Source organism: Tachysurus vachellii, chromosome 11, assembly GCF_030014155.1.
Source record: "Tachysurus vachellii isolate PV-2020 chromosome 11, HZAU_Pvac_v1, whole genome shotgun sequence".
In the NCBI taxonomy this organism is placed as follows: Eukaryota; Metazoa; Chordata; class Actinopteri; order Siluriformes; family Bagridae; genus Tachysurus; species Tachysurus vachellii.
Window position 1 is genome coordinate 25,275,122 of NC_083470.1, and position 22,500 is coordinate 25,297,621.

The window sequence follows — 22,500 nt, forward strand, 5'->3', positions numbered from 1 at the left end:
TGTGTGTGTGTGTGTGTGTGTGTGTGTGTGTGTTATCAGCCGTGATGTTTTAGTGAAGAGAGGTCAAAGGAATGCAGCAAACAGTCCGCACGGAGTCAAAGCACGATGCTGATGTCTGCTGCAGCTCCAACATTTCACCCAACACACAGCCTGCAGCTCAACACAGCCGCACTAACCTTGGGACAAAAAATCTAGATAGCTCTCTCTCTCTCTCTCTCTCTCTCTCTCTCTCTCTCTCACTCACTCACACACACACACATACACACACACACTTTCTCGCGCTGCCAGACTGAAACCAGATTCAGAGTCAGTCTTGAGGCGGATGAACACCGAGGATCACAGGTCTGAGTGTGTGAGTGTGTGCAGGGTAGAAATGCCGCCTGTGTTCAGTCTCACTTTAACCACTCACCTTTAGAAATAAAACCCAGAATGAAACTTGGTGATGTTCTAATCAACTTTCGGGTTGATTTCACTTAATGTGATTTTCACACATTTGATCATGTAAACATGATTTACACCAAAAATGAACTATTTAGTGTTTAGATATTTCAGTGTTTCACTTCATGACGTTGTTAATTAATATTATAAAACGCACTAAAACATTAAATCATATTACTATATCACCTGCTTCCTGTATAAAAATTCAGTTTTATAGAAATATGTCATATTTTTCCTCTTAAGAATTAAAAATAATTTAATAAAAGTGTTCATCCAGCACTGAACACTGTACCCAACAACTCAAGACATGTTTTACAGACGTCATCATTGTTCAGGGCTTTACTGAACACTGCAAGTGTTAAATCAACAATTTAGGAATCTCCAGAGTTAAAATGAACACTAAGGACATTCAAGAGTTAAACCATTGCGAATGTGTTAATTCATCTGTCCTAACACTGTCACTAAATCAACACAGGAGTTAACACTATCAAAGCAAATCCAGCTCTGTATGTGTTAATTACACCGTGCTAATACAACAACGAAAGAGCTGAAAGGTGTTTGTTCACAATAATTAACTCTACAGGTGTTAAGTTGAGGGGAAATAAAAGTAGATTCAACAATCTATGGGTTTAAATAAACGACCCTGGTTCACAAATGTATCAGTTAATTAACAATATACAAGTTAACACAGTGGTGTATGTTATTTAACACTGTAGGTGTTAATGCAGCAGTGTTGAGTCAAACTCAGTGCAGTGTGCTCGATTTAATCTGTCATTATTAGCAATGTAATTCAGCACTGTAGATGCTCACTAGAGTTAATTCAGCTCTGTAAAGTCTGCAAATCTATGTGTTAATTCATGTCTATGACGTGGTGAATTGACTTTTGTAGAGTTAATTTAACTGAACGCTGCTGTACATTAAAACTACATACATTTTAGTATTTATTCATTTGTTCCTTTAGTATTCTGTATGTGAAGACTAATGATCTTTAGCATGTCCACACCCTGGGGCTTATTGACAATAAATACACAGAAACACTGCAATTTTTTTTTTAAATATTACTTCTTTAACTGTTTTAAACTTTTTGAACTGAATTAGCTTTACATTTTTTTTACAATAGGAATGTAGTTTTATTTCACTATGGCGCAAAATAATAAACACTTAAGGAAAAGACAAAAATAGAAGCAAAGCCCTTTATGAAGTTTAGAAAGTTTAGAAACTTCTACTTTGTTTAAAAACTAAAATCATCCAAATATTCACAAAAAATGTGTAATGTCGCGTTTATAAAATGGTCCATTTTTTTCTTTTCAAGACATTTCGCGTAGTTTTTAACGTCATCATTACATCATTATTTTACGTCTGAAAATCTGAAGGGTTTTGAGACTTTTGAAATTTAAAAGTCAAACATTTGCACATTTTTTTCTGAAGTGTGAAGGCCATGTGTTTGAATGTTTTATTTTTAGATTTTGTTTTAAATTTTTTTGTGTGTGATTTTCAATATTTTTTCCGTATTTCTTTCACATATTTAAAAAATTTGTTTGAGCAGAAGAAAAACATCTCAGTTCATTTCATGTCAATGTCTGAAGCCCGTGTGTATGTGTGTGTGTGTGTGTGTGTGTTCTTCTCTTTCTTCTCTTTATTTGGTGTAAATACGGTGATTTATTTAATTATATAATTTACAATATGATTTCCCCCTTGATTCCATATGAACAGGTGAAAACAGGTGAAATAATGACATAAAATAAATGAAATGATTTCCCGGCATTTTCTGATTTAATGTTTTTTTTTAGTTGTGTATTTTCACTTAGTTTTTGTTTCTTTACCGCACATGTTTTCAGACTATAATATGTGGTGATGACGCCGCATAACACATCATTAATTACAGATGTATCAGACCTCCATAAAGTACCTATTTATTTATTCAACAATTTATTTTGTGCAGCACATCTTTGTTCATTTTGTTGCAGTGTTGTAGAGCGTTGAAGCAAACCGTCAGTTGGACAGAAATGTTCACGTGTTAATTCAATACTGTAGCGTTCATTCAAATCTGTAGAATTGGGCAGAAACGCATCCTCCTCCTCCTCCTCCTCCTCATCTCTGTGTGTGTGAGTGTGTAACTGTGTTTAGAGAGTCACATGAGTGTGTGATGTCCAATGAAGGCGCCTCTGCTCTCCTCCCGGCGCATAAAGCGGACTCACTCACACACACTCAACATGGGCGAGCGGGGACGGTGCAGCAGCTGAACACCATCTCACACAACTTCATACACTCCATCTCCATCTCCAACTCGTGAGCGCGCGCGCACGTGTGTGTATATGTATGTATCTATGTGCGTGTGTCTGTTTGGACACGTCCGGAGCTGCTGAGGAGAGTCGCCGTCTTTTTCCTTAAACACACAACACGCACTGAGTCCAATGCTGGAGGCGCAAAGTAAAGGTAAGAACATCTCACCGCAAACACCGCAAATCAGATCCAGACGAAAATGCGAAAATAATCTGAAATAATACGATCAAATGTATATACATAAAAACTATTTTCTCTCTCTCTCTCTCTCTCTCTCTCTCTCTCTCTCTCTCTCTCTCTCTCTCTATATATATATATATATATATATATATATATATATATATATATATATATATATATATATATATGTTTATAGGTAAAATGATGAAATTATTTCCCGACCTTTATTTTCACAAATGCAATTTAGCAGAAAATTCTGTAAACACGTGAAAACAAACAAAACAAAACCAAACAAAAAAAGAATAATAACACGGCTTAATATAACAACATATATATTAAGGAAATACGAGTAAAAATGTGTTTCCTTCTTTCTCAAATAATACATAATACAATAAGTTATTTGACTTTTATAAGTATACGCCATTTTGTATATTTTATTTTACAGAAGATGCAGAAAGCTACAGAAATTAATTGATGTATCAAAATGTACATCTGTGTTTATTTCTGCTGGACATAAAGTCGGGCCAAATGTTTTTTTTATAAACTTTATAAAGAGCTTCAACTCCAATTAGCTTATATTAATTATATATCACAGAATATATAAAATAATTCTAGAACATATTTATGCTTCGAGGAAATGTTTAGGGACGTATAATGAACATAAAGTCCACTATTATGCTCATGTAACTGTTGATGCTTATTATATAAAAGATTTTTCGAGACTCATTAAGACAAAAAGCTATGAGTTTAAGGTACAAAAAACTTTCAGTTCTGTTACTTTCAGTTTAATTGTCTACCAAAAGGTGTGGTTATTATGGCTGGCTTGTTTTTGTTCTTGGTAAAATTATTATTATTATTATTATTATTATTATTATTATTATTATTATTATTATTATTATTATTATTTGTCGCCTTTAATGATATTAGACTGGACAGTTAATAATGTTAAATGGGCAGCTGTTTAAGCTAGATGTGTTTTTCATTTCTTTATTTTGGAAAAGTTTGTTCTGGAGTTTTTCTGTAAAGCCAGAAATCATTTAAGTTTTGCATGCTCATGATTTTAGAAAATAGTCGCGCTTTATGTTATTTTATTGCCAATTATTTGCATATGTGAAAATTAAGAATAAGAATAATGAATACAATCAAATATCGGTAAAGCAAATTCGTCCTAAAATAACTTCTAGAAATGTCTAAATGAGTCTGTTTTCTTGTGGGAACTGCGCTGAATTGTATGTATTTTGTATGATGTGTGATTTGTAAATCAGACCTAATACGTATTTGATAATTTGTTGGTTTATTAGTTGAATCAAGCGTAAACAATCCAGATCAATGGTCATTTCATTAGTGTAGTGTTTTATTTCACCGCGTTAAAGCGACATTAATGTTGTAATTCACGTCAGTTCTTTTTATTCCGAAATGACCTTGATCAAATAAAGGAAAAATCCTCTTTTGCGGCCCCCCCCCCCCCCCCCCGCGCGAATTCTCTGACGTCAAATACATTAGACTCCTACACATGTACCCTAAAATATAGGCATAAGAATGTTTTTGTTTAAAGTCTAAACTACTATTGGGTGTATTTTTATGCTTCAATAAAAAGTCTCGCATATCCACGTCATAGTACGATATGTACAGACTGTAACGGATGATTGATTGCATTATAAAAAGCTCATTAATTTGTAAGCCATTTACCCGGCAAAATCTCCATCACACATCAAACTGCAGTGATTTGTGTGCCTTTGTATTTTTCGAAATATTAAAAAAAAATACAGCTCTTAAAACTTGAATCAATTCCCCCTTTTTTAAAAGAATTATTTTTCAGATTCTATCGCTCGAGATCCTAAAATGTACCCATTAAAATGTATTATTCAGGATTACCTTTTGGCACTGTGTGTGTGTGGGTGTGTTTGTTTGTGTGTGTGTGTGGTGGGGGTTAAGTGGACATGCTTGCAAACATCCACAACACCTGAGCTTTCTGTTAAAAGGGTGCACGAGCACCTCGTTAGCTCCTCTTGAGCAGACGTGAAAGGGTGTGTGTGTGTGTGTGTGTGTGTGTGTGTGTGGCTCAAAACTCCACACACACTGCAAATGGACTCTGCATCCTAGAGCTTTAGCCTAGATATGCATTTTATTTTTTAAAATTTTATTTCAATACGTAATTATATTTCAGCATGTTTTCATGCTTCTAGATTCGTTTAAGATCCGAGTTTGGATTTTTTTTCTTTTTAACAAGTCGGGTTAAATCTTATTTTGGTTCAAAATAATGTGTAAAGAGAGAAAGAAAGAAAGAAAGAAAGAAAAGCATCGAGTGCCATTTAAAGCTTCTTTTTTTTTTTCAATCAAACACAGTGGACACAAGAACAGCATTTATTTATTTATTTATTTATTTATTTATTTATTTATTTATTTATTTATTTGTCTTTTTAAAAAAAAAAAATACAGAAATATTAAATTGCTAAGAGAACAAAGATACAATGCATGTTAAATAGTTAGGTTTAAAAAAATGTCCCCATAGAAAAGAATATTGTTTTGTAGAGAAAATAATCTTAATGCGTTAAGATATCTATTAAAATATAACTTAGGTTATGAATACATCATGTAAATCACCTCTCTCTCTCTCTCTCTCTCTCTCTCTCTCTCTCTCTCTCTCTCTTTCTCCCTATCTCTCTCCCTCTCCCTCTCTCTCTCTCTGATCTTTAAAGCTTTTGTTACTCTTTTGTTGTTGTTGTTGTTGTTGTTGTTGAGACTGTTGATGACGTGTGCAGTGTCCGCAGGGTCAGTGATGGAGTTCACCACCGAAGAGGATTTAGAGGAGTTGTGTCCTGTGTGCGGGGACAAAGTGTCCGGTTACCACTACGGCCTGCTCACGTGCGAGAGCTGCAAGGTGCGCCATCCGTTCACCTGTCCATCATTACCGATTTCTTCATTATTAAAAATACTATATATTATTACTCATGACGGTTAATGATGTCGGAGACATTTATTTCTTTAGCGTTTGTCATGACGTTCGGAACTAGGTATTTAATCTAGCGAAGTCAATTATTCCGAAGGTTTGTTAATGCATGTGATTATAATCTGTGATATTGAATGTAACGACATGAATCTTACACAGGGCTTTTTTAAGCGCACGGTGCAGAATAATAAGAGCTACACGTGTAACCAGAACCAGGACTGCGGCATCGATAAGACGCAGCGCAAGAGGTGTCCATTCTGTCGCTTCCAGAAGTGCCTCAGTGTCGGCATGAGGTTAGAAGGTAAGCAGACTGATTTCTATAAGTGATATATGATTAAAATAACATGTCGGTAAAATACCGGCTCAGTAAAATACCGACAAATTGATGCGACAATTGCGACAATTTAATTTCATAGCGTATATTTAAATTTTACCCCGATATTTTTATGTACTATATGTTACAGATTAAATCTTAATCTTTTTTTATTTTATTTTATGCATTTTAATATTGACAGGTTTAGAATGAACTTGAAGATTACTCACGCTCTCGTGCAGCTTTAAATTTTGTTTTAAATTCGCCTTAGAAATAGAAATGATGCTATAACAACTTAATAAACATTTATCAGTAATAAATTGTAGTAAAATGTAATTTTTTTTGCTAAATATGAGAAAGCACCGTTTCTATTCAATAATGTTTAACTTGCAATCAACCGGTCCTTCAAAGTAACAAATGAATTGTTAATTAGTGACGTCACAGTGTTGCGGCGTCATTAACGTGTTAAAAACAAACAGAGCGACGTTAATAGCAGAAATATTTTTCCTGCAATAAGCGTAATAGCACATTTTAATTTAAATTTAGTGTTAGAAAGTAGACATTATTTAGACATCATTAGTGGGAAATCTGCACAAATCATTCTGAACAATTCTGTTAAAAGTATTTGTAACTTAAATAAAAATATATAAACATCTATTAGAAATTAAATCATCATTGTATTATGCTGTGAAAGAGGGATGGAGGGTGGGGTTGCTTGTTATATTGTTTCTCAAAAACAATGATTTAAATGATTTGTTTAAAAAAAATCAAGGTGAACATTTTTAAAATACACAAAATACATTTAGAATATTATTTGATTTTAGATTATTGATATGACTGCCGACCAACCCCAACAGGCTTTTCTTGTAAGGGTTGGGGTCTTAGCACTATTTAGCACTATTTACATACTTCTTTCTTTAATATGTGCATATTTCTAGGAAAAAGAGACACACTAAATGCTAGTGTATATTTAAGGCTCCCAAGAAAACGACAATTTATACAGTTTGTTCTGAAAGTGCACGACCCCTTACTTTCTAAACTTCAAACCAACATACTAACTGGCTTGTCAAAAGACCATAGATTAACCTCCATGGTAACTATGGTAACAATTTTTTTTAAATATAGTATTTAATACTATTTAGTATCAGCTGAGGATGTAGCCATGGCAACATTGTCTTATTTGTGCACATTTGAATCAGTTCACACAATTTAATTTGTATGCAAGTGTATGAAGGTAAAATTAAGGTGAGGGGTGAAGGGGGTGGGGTTAATGCACATGTCTTTTCTTTTGGAATCCAACACTTAAGTCTTGGAAATTGTATACATTTCCTGTAAAATCAGGCCACAGATTACTCACATTATTCAATCAAGACTCTTTTGAGAAGATATTATGTCTTTGGTACATCAACATCACACTGACTTATTCTGAGCCACATGCAAATTCACGCTTAAATTTACTTAAATTTACACACACCAGTACTAAACCCAAGTAGATTTTTTTATTTTTTATATTTGCATCGTTTCACTTTAAACAGTGTGATAAAAGACAGATCTTTTTCCACTTCAGGTTTGTGTGTGACTTTTGTTTTCCATTTCCATTAGCGTTTATGATGATGGGTGAACTGTGCAGCTTGACACAGCCATAACTGGGCTCATTGTGTGTGAGTGTGTGTGTGTGTGTGTGTGTGTGTGTGTGTGTGTGCATGTGTGTGCGTGCGTATATGTGTGTGTGCGTGTGTGTGTGTGCGTGTGTGTGTGTGTGTGTGTGTGCATGTGTATGTGTGTGTGTATGTGTGTGTGTGTGTGCGTGCGTATGTGTGTGCGTGTGTGTGTGCGTGTGTGTGTGTGCATGTGTATGTGTGTATGTGTGTGTGTGTGTGTGTGTGTGTGTGTGTGTGTGTGTGTGTGTGTGTGTGTGTGTGTGTGTGTGTGCTCCATTCCCATGTAGGCCGTTGTGCAGAGAAGCACCTGCTTCCGCGAGTCTGTGTGACACATTCCTGAACTGCTGATAAGCTTTGCACAGTCATACACAGGATTTGTTTGGTGTGTTTACAAAAACTGGGGTGGAAAATGTCCATATGAAGAGAAATGCTTCCCTGCTGTTTTGTTATTTTACTCTTTTTTTTTACTCAAAACCATGATCAGCATTTCCTGTCTAGTCTTTGATTATTCACCTCTTTGGAAATATTCTTCCTTTTATTATCCTTATTAACTTAAGCCATTTCCATGTCCAAATTTAGTCCTTAGTAGATAAATAGATACCAATTTATCTCTTTTTATCTCTATTTTTCTATCTTCCTCCCTGTCTCATTTTCCAGCGGTTCGCGCTGACCGTATGCGAGGAGGGAGGAACAAGTTTGGCCCCATGTACAAACGAGACCGCGCTCTGAAGCAGCAGAAGAGAGCTCTGATCCGAGCAAGCTCTTTCAAATTGGAGCCCAACCCACCGCTAGTTCACTCCAACCAGGCAGAGTACTCATTTCCAAGCTCGGTGCCTGGCCTGCTGCCCCCCCTTGGCCCTCCAGACTACGAATGCCCACCCGTGTGTCCCCCCTCTTTAGGGGTGGCCCTTCATAGCTATGGCTCCTTCCCCGCCCAGTATCAGTACACCACTCCGTCTGTCCCTGGGAGGTCCATAAAGGCAGAGCATCCGGACCCATATTCCGGTTCTCCGGACTCGTCTCTCGGGTATTCGTATGCAGAAGGTTGCATTGCCGCCTCACCACAGACCAGCCCTCTAAACCCAGCTGTGCCCTCACTTGTTCTGGAGCTGCTTAGCTGCGAGCCTGATGAGGAGCAGGTACTGTCCAAAAATGTCATATCAGGGTTCTTTTACACAGATCTTCAAAATTTCCTCAAATTTGTTATTTGGAAGTAGAAACACACTGATCCCTTGAAAATACAGATACCTTTAAGAATTGATGTCTGATAATGATCCAATACGACATGGTCTTAAATACAGTAAGAAACAAGGCGGAGTTCTGCAAGCTTCTACTGGCCAATCATGAGAAACATCAGAAGTACAATGACAGGGTAGTTTGAGACAAATGTATTGTGTTTCATTGTCCAAGAGCTCTCACAAGTCTGCAGAACTCAGGTCAGTGGATCAGATCCAATCTGATAATAAGCTATGATAGCAGAACTCAGTCTCACCTTGGTACTAGGTGTTAGTTAGAATTCACAGGTTATGTTAATGGGAGTTGGTTAATCATTTAATCATCATTGAATTTGTATAATAATAATGAAAAGAATCATTCACAGATCGTAGATGCTTTGCATGGTCTCTCATAAAGCTTCCTGTCTTCTACAGTACATCACTCTTCTGTATATCTCCTTTCTGATCGTTCAGGTGAGAGCAAAGATCTGCGCCTACCTGCAGCAGGAGCAGAGTGGGCGTGGCAAGCTGGACAAACCCCGCCCCTCCAGCTTACTCTGTGTGATGGCAGACCAGACGCTGTTCTCCATTGTAGAATGGGCGAGAAGCTGCATCTTCTTCAAGGAGCTCAAGGTAAGATTTTTAAATGTGCTTTCACCTGAGTGGCTTGTGTGTTTTTAATGGTACAAATGTGCATCATTTAAACGTAATCGCTTAGTAATAACACACAAACGATCAGTGACTGTGAGGTGCGATGGACCTCCTTGATGTTGATTATTTTCCCATAGCAGCCTGTCCCAATGTGTTTTATTCCTTTTATCGCACAACAATTTGGCAATTTTTTTTTAAATAATTTACGACACTTTTTATCAGTTTAATGTGAAAGTTTAATATCAGCCAAACATTATAGTTCCAGTTATATCAACAACATTGGAGACTCCTTCCACAAATGATAATTAAATATCATCACCACACACTTTTTAAAAATTTGTTTATGTTGACCTTCCTCTATTTTCAGCAGCTTTATTTTCTAGGCATCTTAAAGCTTAACAAAGAGTGCATGTTTAGATTAAAGAGAATGTTGAGTGTCGGTGTTACATAATGTTCAGTGTTGTGACTTTGCCTTTGTCATGACTGAATCCATTTGTTATGGGGAAAGGCTGATATTATGTCGCCAGAACCTGGACCGCACCGCTGATAACATTTCAGAACACAGAGACAAGTAGATATGAAGGCTGTGTTGCTTGTGCCACCACGGAAGTGCGGTTAAACATGATAACACCAAATTACAGGATGTCAGCACAAGATGGAGAGAAGGTTTATACTGACATATAATAACTTCAGAGTGTCTCGAATCTATAATGTCATCATGGATGACCTTGATGATGTTCATAAACTTGAGCACCTTCTGCAGAGTGAAACGACACTTTGAACATGAATTTTTAAACATGAATTTTTCAAACAAAATATTCATCATATAAACTGTTTTATTCTTCAAATCAACAAATTTCCACACTTACAAATTAGTAAAAAGAAACCATGGTTAAGGTTTGGGATTAGGGGCGGAGCTAGGGGTGGAGTTAACAGTTGTACTTTTTAACAGTTGTACTTGTTTGTACATTTCTAATAATCTCAGGCAGATCTTTTCTTCATAAAATGCTAGTTTAACCTTAATGACAGTCATGAAGAGACATTTCTCAGGCACATGAATATAATATGGATATTTTAATAAACATTCTTCCAGTACTGCATTGTAAATGAAGAATTTCCCAATGTTGTCTGAGATGCTTCTTCAGTTTTACGACAGATACTGAGTTGCAGCTCCGAGCATGAGAGTGTGTCAGTGAAACACAATAGATTTCTTGTTGCTCCGACAGAGAAAATTATACATTGTTAAGAAATACAACGATGCCAGCTGATATGCCTCTGCTCAAACGTTTCAGGTCCTCCCTCTTCGATGTTGTTGTCACGTACCGTTAAAGAAATGGAGTCATCTAACAGATAAGCTTGTGTGTTATAAGACAAAACAGATTTCTACACATCTGTTTGTTATGTCCTGAACGATAAAAGAAATAAAAATCACGTGATTATCTCCACTAGCAACATTTAAATCAATATCATGGATGCAGTCATGATGGCAGCTGTGTGTTTGCATGATGTAGCAGGTGAATGTGTTTGACCAGGATTGGCTCCTGTGCACACACACACACACACACACACACACACACATACACGGCTCTTTCTCTGCTGTTTAATTACATTCCACACTGGAGATAGCTTAGGAATTCAGCTCTCCCGCTCCTCCAGATCTCGACACGCATTGTTCCAAATCGTTGAAAGCTTTCCCGAGGCACCTACAAAAAGAGTCGGTGCTGATTGAATGTGTCCGTGCATGTGTATGTGTATGTGTGTGTGTTGGTGTGTCTGTGTGTGCTCTGAGAGGAATCAAAAGGAAGAGTGTGTGTTCAACATCTTCTGAGGGAGATGTTGCTGAATATAGGTGCTGCAGGGCTAAGACAGTGAAATTGTTTAAAAAATATAGCCAATATGTTCGCTAATAGCTTTAGCAAATTCTTTTACAGTAGCATTTAAATTGCGTTGGATTTTTTCTAGACTGACAATTAAAAAAAATAAAAAAGACTTTACAACACAGGCAGTAGTTTCTTTATATCAGGCCTCTCTATTAAATTCATTTAGCCTGGAAATTAGCTCTACCTCAGAGCGAAAAAAACCATCTAAAAGCTAAATAATTATTGTTATATATTACTATAAACTACACAAACACTTTTTTATTATGGCTACATTCAGAGGTGCTCATACCTAAAATGTTTTTTCTCTGTGTTTATGCAAAATCTAGCCCTACATTTCATGTCGAACAGCTCACTCTTGAGAAATTCATTCAGAAGTTGACATTTACAGAAAGTTCACGAGTTTAGAAAGACACAATGTTGACATGTTTCAGCATGGTGTAACCCAGTGAAATTCAGCTAGCGGTGGATGCTAAAGTGTAAATAGTTAATACATGTGATTTGAGAAGCAGTTTATAAACATTTTACCACAACATCTGAGGTAAATGTTGACATTCTTGCTGGATCGGTCTTGTTTTCGTGTCACTGCCTCATGACTTTGTCTGTTAAAAAGACTCAAAGGCTAGCTAAATCGCTGACCTCAGTCAATAGCTAGCTTATACTCTGTGTCTGGGTTTCCCAGTTGCCTAACAGACTTCTTATGGTATTTATCCACTTGAACATCGAGTGTATTGTGTGTCATCGTTTGAAAGCACTGAATGTGTATGCAGCTATATATTCTTAATGAAACTTGGAAAAAACTCTAATAATAACAAACTACAGGATTAAATACATGTTCATGCTCGTTATCTCTCAAAGGTCATGTAAACATCAATATAGACTATTTGTATTGGTCCTGTTTCAAACCTTTTCATTTCTATCAATAGTCAAAATACATATTAGTCACACAAGATGTTTCAAATCATATTCAATGCTGGTTACCATAGGAATGCGCTATATCAGTTTGTATCATTTCATAGATTGGAAAATTGTAATGATATTAAACACATCGCTGTGATTAAGGCGTTAAAATGTTTTTTTCTCCCCATGGTCTCGTACAGGTCGGAGATCAGATGCAACTGCTGCATAACTGCTGGAGTGAGCTCCTGCTTCTGGATCACGTCTTTAGACAGGTGCATCATGGGAGAGACAATACACTTCTACTCATAACTGGACAAGAGGTGAGAACGTCATTCTTATAGAAATAAAGCCAGTTAATATTTTTTTCTGTAGAAATCAGAAAGCTTTAACAGGTTGAGCCTAGCGTTCAAGAGGCCTAACCTAGCCTGGTGGAGTGGCTTTAGAGGAAACAGCATAACAGTGTGCTGGGCAAAACATTAGTCATCTAAGGAAAGGGGCTTGCATTTAGTAATTTAAACCAGCCATGTAAGTGCCATTACAGACTTAGGAGTTTAACTGTTCTTTTGGTATTAGCGTATGCATTAAAACGCAAATGCTCCTAGACAAGAAAATCGATTAAATCGCTGACTGTCAACCTAACTTTAACCTTCAACCTGCATAGCCCCAGGGTTAGACTGGATTCCGCTTTCACTGAGGATTGATTAGCCTATTATCATGAAAAATATAAAATATAAAATCATAGTGTTTAACTAGACACATTGAGGATTTATGACTAACAACTAATGCGTAGCATTGTCTTAGAACAGTCTTTTATTTTGTTCTTAGCCTCACACGGCAGCTTGTTCAACATTAGCATTCACTAATGAGTGTTTGATTCTGAATAAAATTCTGATAATGCACTCAAAGTCGTAGTGGTTAAATAAAAAATGCAAAGTATTTTGATTGAAAGCTTTCTGTCTCTTATTTCATCATTTTCTTTCATATTGCTAATTGATTTTGTGTGTTTGTTTTGGGTTTGTTTTTGTACTTTCTTTGGTAGCTGTTTTTGTATTGTGAAAAGTTTTAAACTGTAGCTCAAACAACAAGCTAATTTAATAGGATCCCTGCTAATGCTAGCTTGCTGGATAACATAGCCTAATTTGACCAGATTTCTGAGAAGATTATGTGTTAATCGTTGATTTATGCATTTTTACTGCTAACAATAGTTACCTAGCCAGAAACAAGATTATTTTTCATGTTTTCTGAGAGGAATTTGAATCATATTTATACATTTATTAGCGTTCTAATGCCACATGATTTCTGAGAGGATTTTTAGACTATAGTCAGAAATATGTTGTATTTAGTGTATGAGGTAGTTTCTTTGGGGTTTTATTAATCATTTTCTAGTTATTTTAATGGTTAGCATTAGGTCAGTTCCTGTTAGGAATGTTTGCAGGACTCGAAAGGTATCTTGCTAATGTTAACATATTCAAAATGCTGCTAATTCTAGCTAACTACCTTTAAAAGAAATATGCTTTCAGGTGTTTTGTCAGTGTAATCGTTGTGGTGTGTGTTGCAGGTGGAGCTTGCGGGCGTCGTGTCTGACTCGGGTCTCACTCTCTCGAGTCTCGTGCAAAGGGGACAGGAACTGGCACGGCGGCTGCAGCTGCTTCAGGTCGACCATCGTGAAATGGCCTGCCTCAAGTTCCTCATCCTCTTCAACCCCAGTGAGTCCTGCTCTTTGTTTTCCTGCACAACTTTATTACTACCTTTATCCTACTTACTTTATGGCACCTACATAAGCCTTCATGACAACTGACATTGACTCATGACCTTTTAGAAAGGCTAATTGCTTAACAAGCAATTATCACTTGTCTATATAATTTGTCATGAACCGTGTATGTAGTTTTATGTCACTTGTAGGTGTGTATGTGCATGCATTCTTAATTAAAATGTTACCAAATATTGAATATTAAATATTATAATAGCTTATGAGAAATCTATCACACCTCCCCTTTAAATGAACATGTTCACTCATGTAAATCACATTTTGCATAAACATTCCAAAGTGAATTAGAGACAAAAGGGCAACATGAAGAACTGCTTGAATAGTGAGGAATATTTCATTAAATGATCGTTGTTGAATAATCTTATGTTAGCCCATAGAAACAAGACACCACTCTGCGCCACCCCCCACCCCCAACCCCCGGAAAAAAATTATTGGTTGCAGGGCACAAAGCGTGTAGAGGAAAGAAAAAAAAGCCTGAGTCCAAAAACATTTTCCATTTCAACTCTGTCACATTCAGCCTCTCTCACTCCATCTGGAAATGGAAACAGGTTTATTGGGTAATTTGTGTCCTTCAAATCTATTTCAAAGTTATTCAACATTTTAATTAGAGGTTGAATGGCTTTTCTGACGAGACCCGGCGAAGCGGTCCATTCAGACTATTGTTATGTGCAGCAAGCACTCAATCACGTTCTCTCTCTCTCTCTCTCTCTCTCTCTCTCTCTCTCTCTCTCTCTCTCTCTCACACACACACACACACACACACACACACTCTCTCTCTCTCTCTCTCTCTCTCTCACACACACACACACACACAACACTTAAGCACAGAAATGAATGTATATAAATATTACAAATAAACGCATCTGCACACACACGCACTCAAATTCCCTTATACAAGAAGTCAGCTTCAGAAATATCAGCACCCTTTATGGATATAAGCAAAAACAAAGAATATTCCTATTTTTATTATCCACTTTAGGTTTACATCCATATTTTTCCACCATATAAATGATTGTCTTATATTTTATGTGTTTATATATTATATAAGATTTGTACATATAACTAATACATGTGGAATTAATATTTACATATATAATGTGCAACGACTAAGAAAATTACTTTATATTTAATAAACAATAAATGTGACAAATAAGTCATATTGATTCAGATGTAGAGAATTGGAGCAGGTTGAATAGAGTACAAGATAAGGGGTCTTCTTTTTATGCAGGTAATTTATTGAAGTGTGCCATTCATTTTTAATATTTAAAGACTGCGTATTGACTCTGCGTTCTATCTGTACAGACGTAAAGCTCCTGGAGAACCAGGCCCTGGTGGAGAGCGTGCAAGAGCAGGTGAACAGTGCGCTGCTGGAATACACACTCACCTCGTATCCTCAGCACGTGGACAGGTTCAGTCAGTTAGTGCTCAGGCTGCCAGAGGTTCGCACCCTGAGCGCCCAGGCTGAGGAGTACCTGAGCACCAAGCACCTGAGTGGAGACGTGCCCTGCAACAACCTGCTCATTGAAATGCTGCACGCCAAAAGAGCCACCACCATCTGAACCAGAGGTGTGTGTGTCTGTGTGTGTGTGTGTGTGTGTGTGTGTGTGTGTGTGTGTGTGTGTGTGTGTGTGCATTGGATCACCACTGAGCTTCGAAAACTAAAGGACACTGAGAGCTTTTCTATTTCTTAAGTGCTATTAACTCCGTATCTGATGTCGTTCGTGCATCGTGTGTGGCTACTAGATATGTGCCATCTTTAGTTGCCATGGAAACCAATTGAGCTTCATGATATTGTTACAATATGTAAACATCGTCTCACGTGGCGGCGATTCTTTCTGTCGTGGTGAACAGAAATCTGGAATTGAGGACACACGCCTTCGTTCTTTACCCTGGCTGAAAATACTGTTACGCCTGTTTCCATGGTAACAATATAACGTATATCGCGATAGACCATATTACTAATTATCGGCACGTGTCTAGTAGCAAGATATCAATTCCACTTTGGACAGTAAAATCACTGAACATTATATAGCCACTGTGAGTTCCTATTTTTTGGTAGTATTATGGAATATTCTATGTTTTTTGTTTTCTTTTACATCAATGCTTCATTCTGGAATTTTTTTTTTTTAAATTTCCATCGCTTTCCCTTTAACAGTCATAATGTTATAAAGGAGGTTATAAAGGTTGTGGAAACACAACCGAATTTTGCTTGAATCTTTGAATTCTTTACGATTCCTTACAGTATTTTAACGTCGCTAACAAGCGTTTTTTCCCCATTACGTGTTTTTGAGAGCAGACGCCACTGTGCAGTGAATTGAGATGTGAAGAATATTTTCAGCACTTTGACACAAAGTGAACAGTTTTCTAAATTCCTGAATTAATTTCTCATTCAAGCTCGGCCCGCCGGAGAAAACTTGCCTTTGTGCGGCTCATTTTGCAAAATGTTGCAGATTCTTATTTCAAAACCAACGCGTGTACACGACAGCAATTTGCTAACAAATACTAGGCATTCTTTTTCAGGGTTTTGACTTTTCAGAGTTTTAATATCGCAAGGTTTCTCAGATTTAATTTGTAATTGCGTGTTTGTGTGTAAAGATGAATTCGTTTTGTTTCTTGTTTTTCACATTCAAATTTTCCTTTTCAGACACACGATCGTGCACAGCATCTGTCTGTGTAAAAAAGAGTCAAAATAAAAATCAAGTCAAAAATCGAAGTTAAAATTCAGAGAAAATAAAATGGAATTAGAGAGAACAGAGGAAAAATAAAGAGTTAAAGTATATACTTTAAAATAATACGTACGGCATATAAATACAATATAATGACTGATGATATGAATATAAATATGGTGGTAAAAATACAGTATGAAATCCATGTTGTCTTTGATTGGACATGTAAATTTTTAATTTAATTTAATTAAATTTTATTTTATTATTTTTGCTTAAATGTCTTTTTTGAAAATGACACAGCTCAGCCCACATGGATTTTGTAGCTTGCCCGTGATATACTATGAGCATGTGCTATAGAGTTTATAATGCTTATTACTTCTTTAAATACTGACGTAACCTTGTGTTCAAATTTATGATAAATTCACCAAAAAGGTTAAAATGCCCTCGGATTGATAAAGGCTTATAAACTTTTACATATCTAAACCTTTCTTGTCATTGTATGAGTGCTTCTGTATTCTGTTCTTTTGTATTTTTATTTATTATTTTCCTACGTTCCTACAATTTCGATGCGATGCGCAATGTACATGACCTTTACCTGTTGCTTGAATAACAACTTCTGCCCAGAATGACAAGGCTTGCTATTGATATTATTATTGAATTTTGTTTGAGTTTGACTTTTAAAACATTTTATTTACATGTACACTGAATTCACTAGAATATTGCTGTACCATAAGTAATGGTAGACAGTTGAAAAGCCACTCGTCTGTTTCATGCGAATGCTGTGAGCGAGCTTCAGCTTTAAATATGTCCTTGTTGGACAGTCGCAAGTTTGCATTTTTTTGACGTATTTAATATTTTATTTATTGAGTAGAAGCTTTTATCCACTGAATAACACAGCACATCTGTTTTTGGTTCATGTGGCAAATCTGACAACCTGAATATTTGCCTTGTTTAATCCTCGGTAGCATGAAAAATTATAGCAATTTTGCAGTGAATAGATTTATTCCTTTTGTGTATGAGAAGTGCAAATACAAAGTGTCAAAACCTAAACATTTTTAAGAGCGGTATAAATCTTATGCGTTTATATTTAATGTGTTATTACATCAAAAAATTAATTGGCCACTCAGGTTCCAGTATGCAAATGCACTCCAGAGAATACTAGTTCAATATTGAAGGGCGTTTGGCTATTCATAAATTTGGGATATTTTGTTGTATGTAAAAGTGTATATAAAAACACTTTTTGTTACATAAATATTTTTCTTTAACTGCCATGTGGAAAAATCAATTTCAAACCAAAAAAGGGCCAATCAGGGTCCAGTAAGCAACACTACTGTAAGGAGGGGGGGCATTTCTCTTTTTATAAATTCAGGATTTTTTGTTTTAGGTAAATTTGTATATGCTTTTTCTCACCTAAATATTTTTCTTAAACCGCCATGTAAAAACGTCAAGTAGTTGTTTACTACTAAGAAAAGATGTTTAATTTTCTGCAAAACAAATTTAAATATTAGTTCAAATGTTCAAAACAAAATTCAATCTGTTTTCTTTAGCGCTGGTAGAGTGAAGCTAAATATGCAGGGGGAAAAAATGAGAAGATCTCACTGGATAGAATTATTACATCATAATTTAGAAGGACCAATCAGCTTCCAGTATGCAAATGCACTCAAAGGAACAGTGTAACATAGAATATAATGTTTAGAAACAAAATGATTTTCAGTGACAGATACAAGCTCACGTATCAAAAAGAGGCAAACTTGCGATGATAATGTTAATAAAACAGAAGGATGTTGAGTTTAAGCGAGCTCATGACTGACCAGGACACACGGAGGCGGATGTGAATCGATGCGCTGACGATGTTACTCATTTGTGGATATGTAATTTCGGATCCTTTCTCAACTGCAGTCCATTATTTCATCAACCACCTGCGCATCCTTTTCAACCCTTCACTCTTTTTAAAACACTGACAAATACCGTGTTTGAGTGCGTGCGTTTAAAGCCGCAGTCAGGATAGTAGGAGAATCTCTGTGCCATATGTTTTCCACATTTCACACAAACCCGCGTTCCATTTCTATTCAATTTCATGCAGCTCGAGGCTCGAGGATCTTTGTGCACACGCTTCATGACTGGGACTTTAATTACAAAAAACAAAAAAAAACAAAAAATGCATTTTCACTCGAGCATTTGTGTATTTTTGTGTAGTAACGTGTCGAAAACCACACTTCTCTTTCTCTTTTTTTTTCTTTTATTTTCTTTGTGTTTTTCCTGGAAGAATGTAATTGTAAAAAAAAAAAAAAAAAGACAGAAAAAAGGTGTTCTGTCCTTTCTAGTTACAATCAGCATCAGTATTGTTTAGACGGTGGTTTATTCAGAGACGCATAGAGGTCAAGATACGAAGCTATGAAGCTGAAGACAGAAATAGTATTTATTTAAATAATGTCAGATACAGAGGTGATATAATACGGAAATACTTCATTTACTTTAAAAGAAAAAAGATCTTTTGTGCTTGTCCACATGATCTGACTGCAAAGTGCTTTATTTCTTATCAAAATGTGAAATAAAGAAATGAAATCAGAACGTGGATGACGATTCATTTTTCCCCCATACGCTGCAGACAAACAGAAGCAGTGCCTGAGTGTGTGTGTGTGTGTGTGTATGTGTGTGTGCGTGTGTGTGCGTGCGCTTGTGTGTTTGTGTGTGTGTGCGTGTGTGTGTGTGTGACTGTGTGCGTGTGTGTGTGCGTTTGTGTGTGTGTGTGTTTGCGCGCGCGCGTGCTTTTGAATGCACACACTTATTCGAGTGCTGCAGAGAAAGGCGCGTCCTCCAGACTGCCTCTAAGAGACTCTCCAGTTTCGTTCTAAAGAAGCATGATGGGAAGGTCAGAAAATATTCACACATGTTGCCGTCCTTTTGTCAACTCACAAAGCGCGTGTGTGTTTCCTCGGCCCTATTTACACTCCTTTAGTTTCCCTCTTCGCTTTGTCTTGCTTTTAGGAAAATTATTGCCTTAAACTGCACCTCATATGGCGAAGAATTGATTTTTTTTCCTCCTTCCCTTTTTTCAATGACTCCTAAATGTGTGTGTTTGTTTGAAAGTCAGATATAAAGACCCAGGCAATGAAAGAGATGATGTGACCTGACGTGCCATAAACACGTTTTCTCTTTCTCCATTCACAAAAACATCTGTCACACGTCGTTTTAATGACATTAAACATTAATAACAATGTCAGATTTATTATTCTGGATTCTGATTGGTCAGAAGGTATCTATTTATTTTCTTGCTCAGTTTCACACGTTTTATTTTTATTTACAAAGCGACGTTAGCACGTAAACACAACCTCAGTGTTTAGCTAAACATCTTGGAAGAAAACGCAACCAATTAACACAATTTGATATCATTGCGATTTTTAAGCCCCGCCTCCTAAAGACTGAAGATGGGATTGAATCAGAAAGCCTGATGTGATGTAGATGCTGTTCTAGTTACACTTCTTTCATGTCTATGTGTAAGCATGATTTGAAGCTTTGGATATGGACATGTTCATTTGTTAATTAATGACTATTTAATTACTTGTTAATTACCATTTTTCTGCAACATGTTCCAATTAACTTTTCTTTTTTTATGCTTTCACACAAGATCAAGTATTATATAGTATAGCGTATTGTATAGTACACTATTACTAGTATTACTATTATTAACACTATTGTTAGTATTATTTTTTAAATAAATAAATCGACTCCACATGTGGAAGGTTTACAGCAGGTTTATTTACAGGGATTTTCGTTATTGTCAAAGCAATTCACCAACTTTCTTTTTTTCATGATAAGGAAAAAAATCCACGTATAATTTACATCTATCGAACATCCATTTGAAACAGAAATAAAATCACATCTCTATGGTTTCGTCAGATGGTACAACCAAAAAATAAAAAAAACAAACAGCGAATGAATTTTTTTCTCTAAACTACATTTTATGCAGCGACACCTCTCTAATTCGAACCGTTCCTAGTTCCTGCTCTTGTGGTAGGCAGGCGTCAGTGAGGTCACATCACAGGGGACTAAGGCGTGTCGTACGTCAGTGTGTCGTACGTCAGTGTGTCGTGACACTACAGCGTATTACAGTGTATCTACATGAACCTACTCAGCTACAGTCACGGTAAAGCTTCTCACCGACAGCCGAAGCCGTCTGGTCTGAAGGTGTGGTGCGGTAAGACTCGCTGTGTGTCTGATCCTAACACTAACTACACTTTGTTTTCAGCAGTCTAAGCTCGGTGAGAAGTGAAGATGAGAATAACTTCAGGCACACACACACACACACACAGAGCACTGTTTCACTTTAACCCTGGGAACGAGGGGGACTGCAGTGTGGGAGAGGCCTGCTCTTCTCCAGCTGCTTCACTTTGTGTGTGTGTGTGCGTGTGTGTGTGTGCATGCGTTTGTGTGTGTGTATGTGTGTGTGCGTGGGTCAGCAGCATGTGTTGTCCACCAGTGTCCTGTCTTCAACAGGCTGTAACAGAAAATTCAGTCAGCACAGACTGTAACACTGCAATTAATCATTTGCTTTAATATTCTATTCTATTTTACTGCATTCTATTCTGTTCTATTCTTCTATTCTATTTCCCTTCACTTCTATTCCATTCTGCTTTACCTAATTGGTTAACATTCCATTTTATAATATTCCATTCACTTCTATTCTACATCGCCCCATTCCTTCTAACACCATACCTTTCTATGATTCTACTCTATTCTATTCTATTTGACTCTGTTCTGTTCTATTATATTTCAGTCTATTTCCCATCTATACCATTTTATACTAGCCTATAAAATCTGAATCAATTAATCAATTCAATTCTATTCCATTCTGTTCTTTTCCATTTTATTCTATACCGTTGCATTTCACTCACTCACTCACTCACTCACTCACTCACTAATTTTCTACCGCTTATCCGAACTACCTCGGGTCACGGGGAGCCTGTGCCTATCTCAGGCATCATCGGGCATCAAGGCAGGATACACCCTGGACGGAGTGCCAACCCATCACAGGGCACACACACACACACTCATTCACTCACGCAATCACACACTACGGACAATTTTCCAGAGATACCAATCAACCTACCATGCATGTCTTTGGACTGGCGGAGGAAACCGAAGTACCTGGAGGAAACCCCCGAGGCACGGGGAGAACATGCAAACTCCACACACACAAGGCGGAGGTGGGAATCGAACCCCCAACCCTGGAGTTGTGAGGCGAACGTGCTAACCACTAAGCCACCGTGCTCATTCTGTTTATATTCTACACCATGTCATTACATAACACTCCAGCGTATACCTCTCTTTGCAATTCAGTTGATTTTTCATTCAATTTCCTTCCAATATTTTACTCTATTCTGATCCTTTCTATTCTATTCCAAGCTATTATGTTCAATTCCATTCCATTCACTTCTGTTCCACCTTGTTCCATTTAGCATCGCAGGTCACTCCAATCTGTTCCATTCTTCTCAATTCCATTCTTTGTAGAATGCCACTGCCATCTCACATTCATGCATTTAGTTTTTTTTTCAATTCATATTTCCATTGTGTAAGAAAACACAAATGATATTCAAGT

The 22,500-nt window shown here is 36.7% G+C and overlaps 2 protein-coding genes across 3 annotated transcripts in view; one reads left to right on the plus strand and one right to left on the minus strand.

Moving 5' to 3' along the window:
- Window positions 1–2,587: 2,587 nt before the first annotated feature.
- Window positions 2,588–19,472, plus strand: nr5a1a (nuclear receptor subfamily 5, group A, member 1a). Of its 2 annotated transcripts, none has more exons than XM_060881678.1 (8): window positions 2,588–2,874; window positions 5,664–5,782; window positions 6,011–6,152; window positions 8,483–8,964; window positions 9,514–9,672; window positions 12,668–12,787; window positions 14,026–14,173; window positions 15,538–19,472. In XM_060881678.1, the coding sequence occupies exons 1-8, from the start codon at window positions 2,853–2,855 to the stop codon at window positions 15,792–15,794; spliced, it is 1,449 nt and encodes a 482-aa protein (XP_060737661.1). In that variant the 5' UTR covers window positions 2,588–2,852; the 3' UTR covers window positions 15,795–19,472. The 2 variants fall into 2 exon arrangements, with proteins under 2 accessions (XP_060737661.1, XP_060737662.1); XM_060881679.1 differs by having other exon boundaries at window positions 5,673–5,782.
- A 1,169-nt stretch (window positions 19,473–20,641) lies between these two features.
- The window catches only part of adgrd2 (adhesion G protein-coupled receptor D2), a 20,215-nt gene continuing 18,356 nt past the window's right edge, over window positions 20,642–22,500 (minus strand). Inside the window, exon 25 of the mRNA XM_060881677.1 lies at window positions 20,642–21,399. Coding sequence (XP_060737660.1) covers window positions 21,392–21,399 — 8 coding nt within the window. The 3' untranslated portion in view covers window positions 20,642–21,391. The remainder of the gene's footprint in view (window positions 21,400–22,500) is intronic.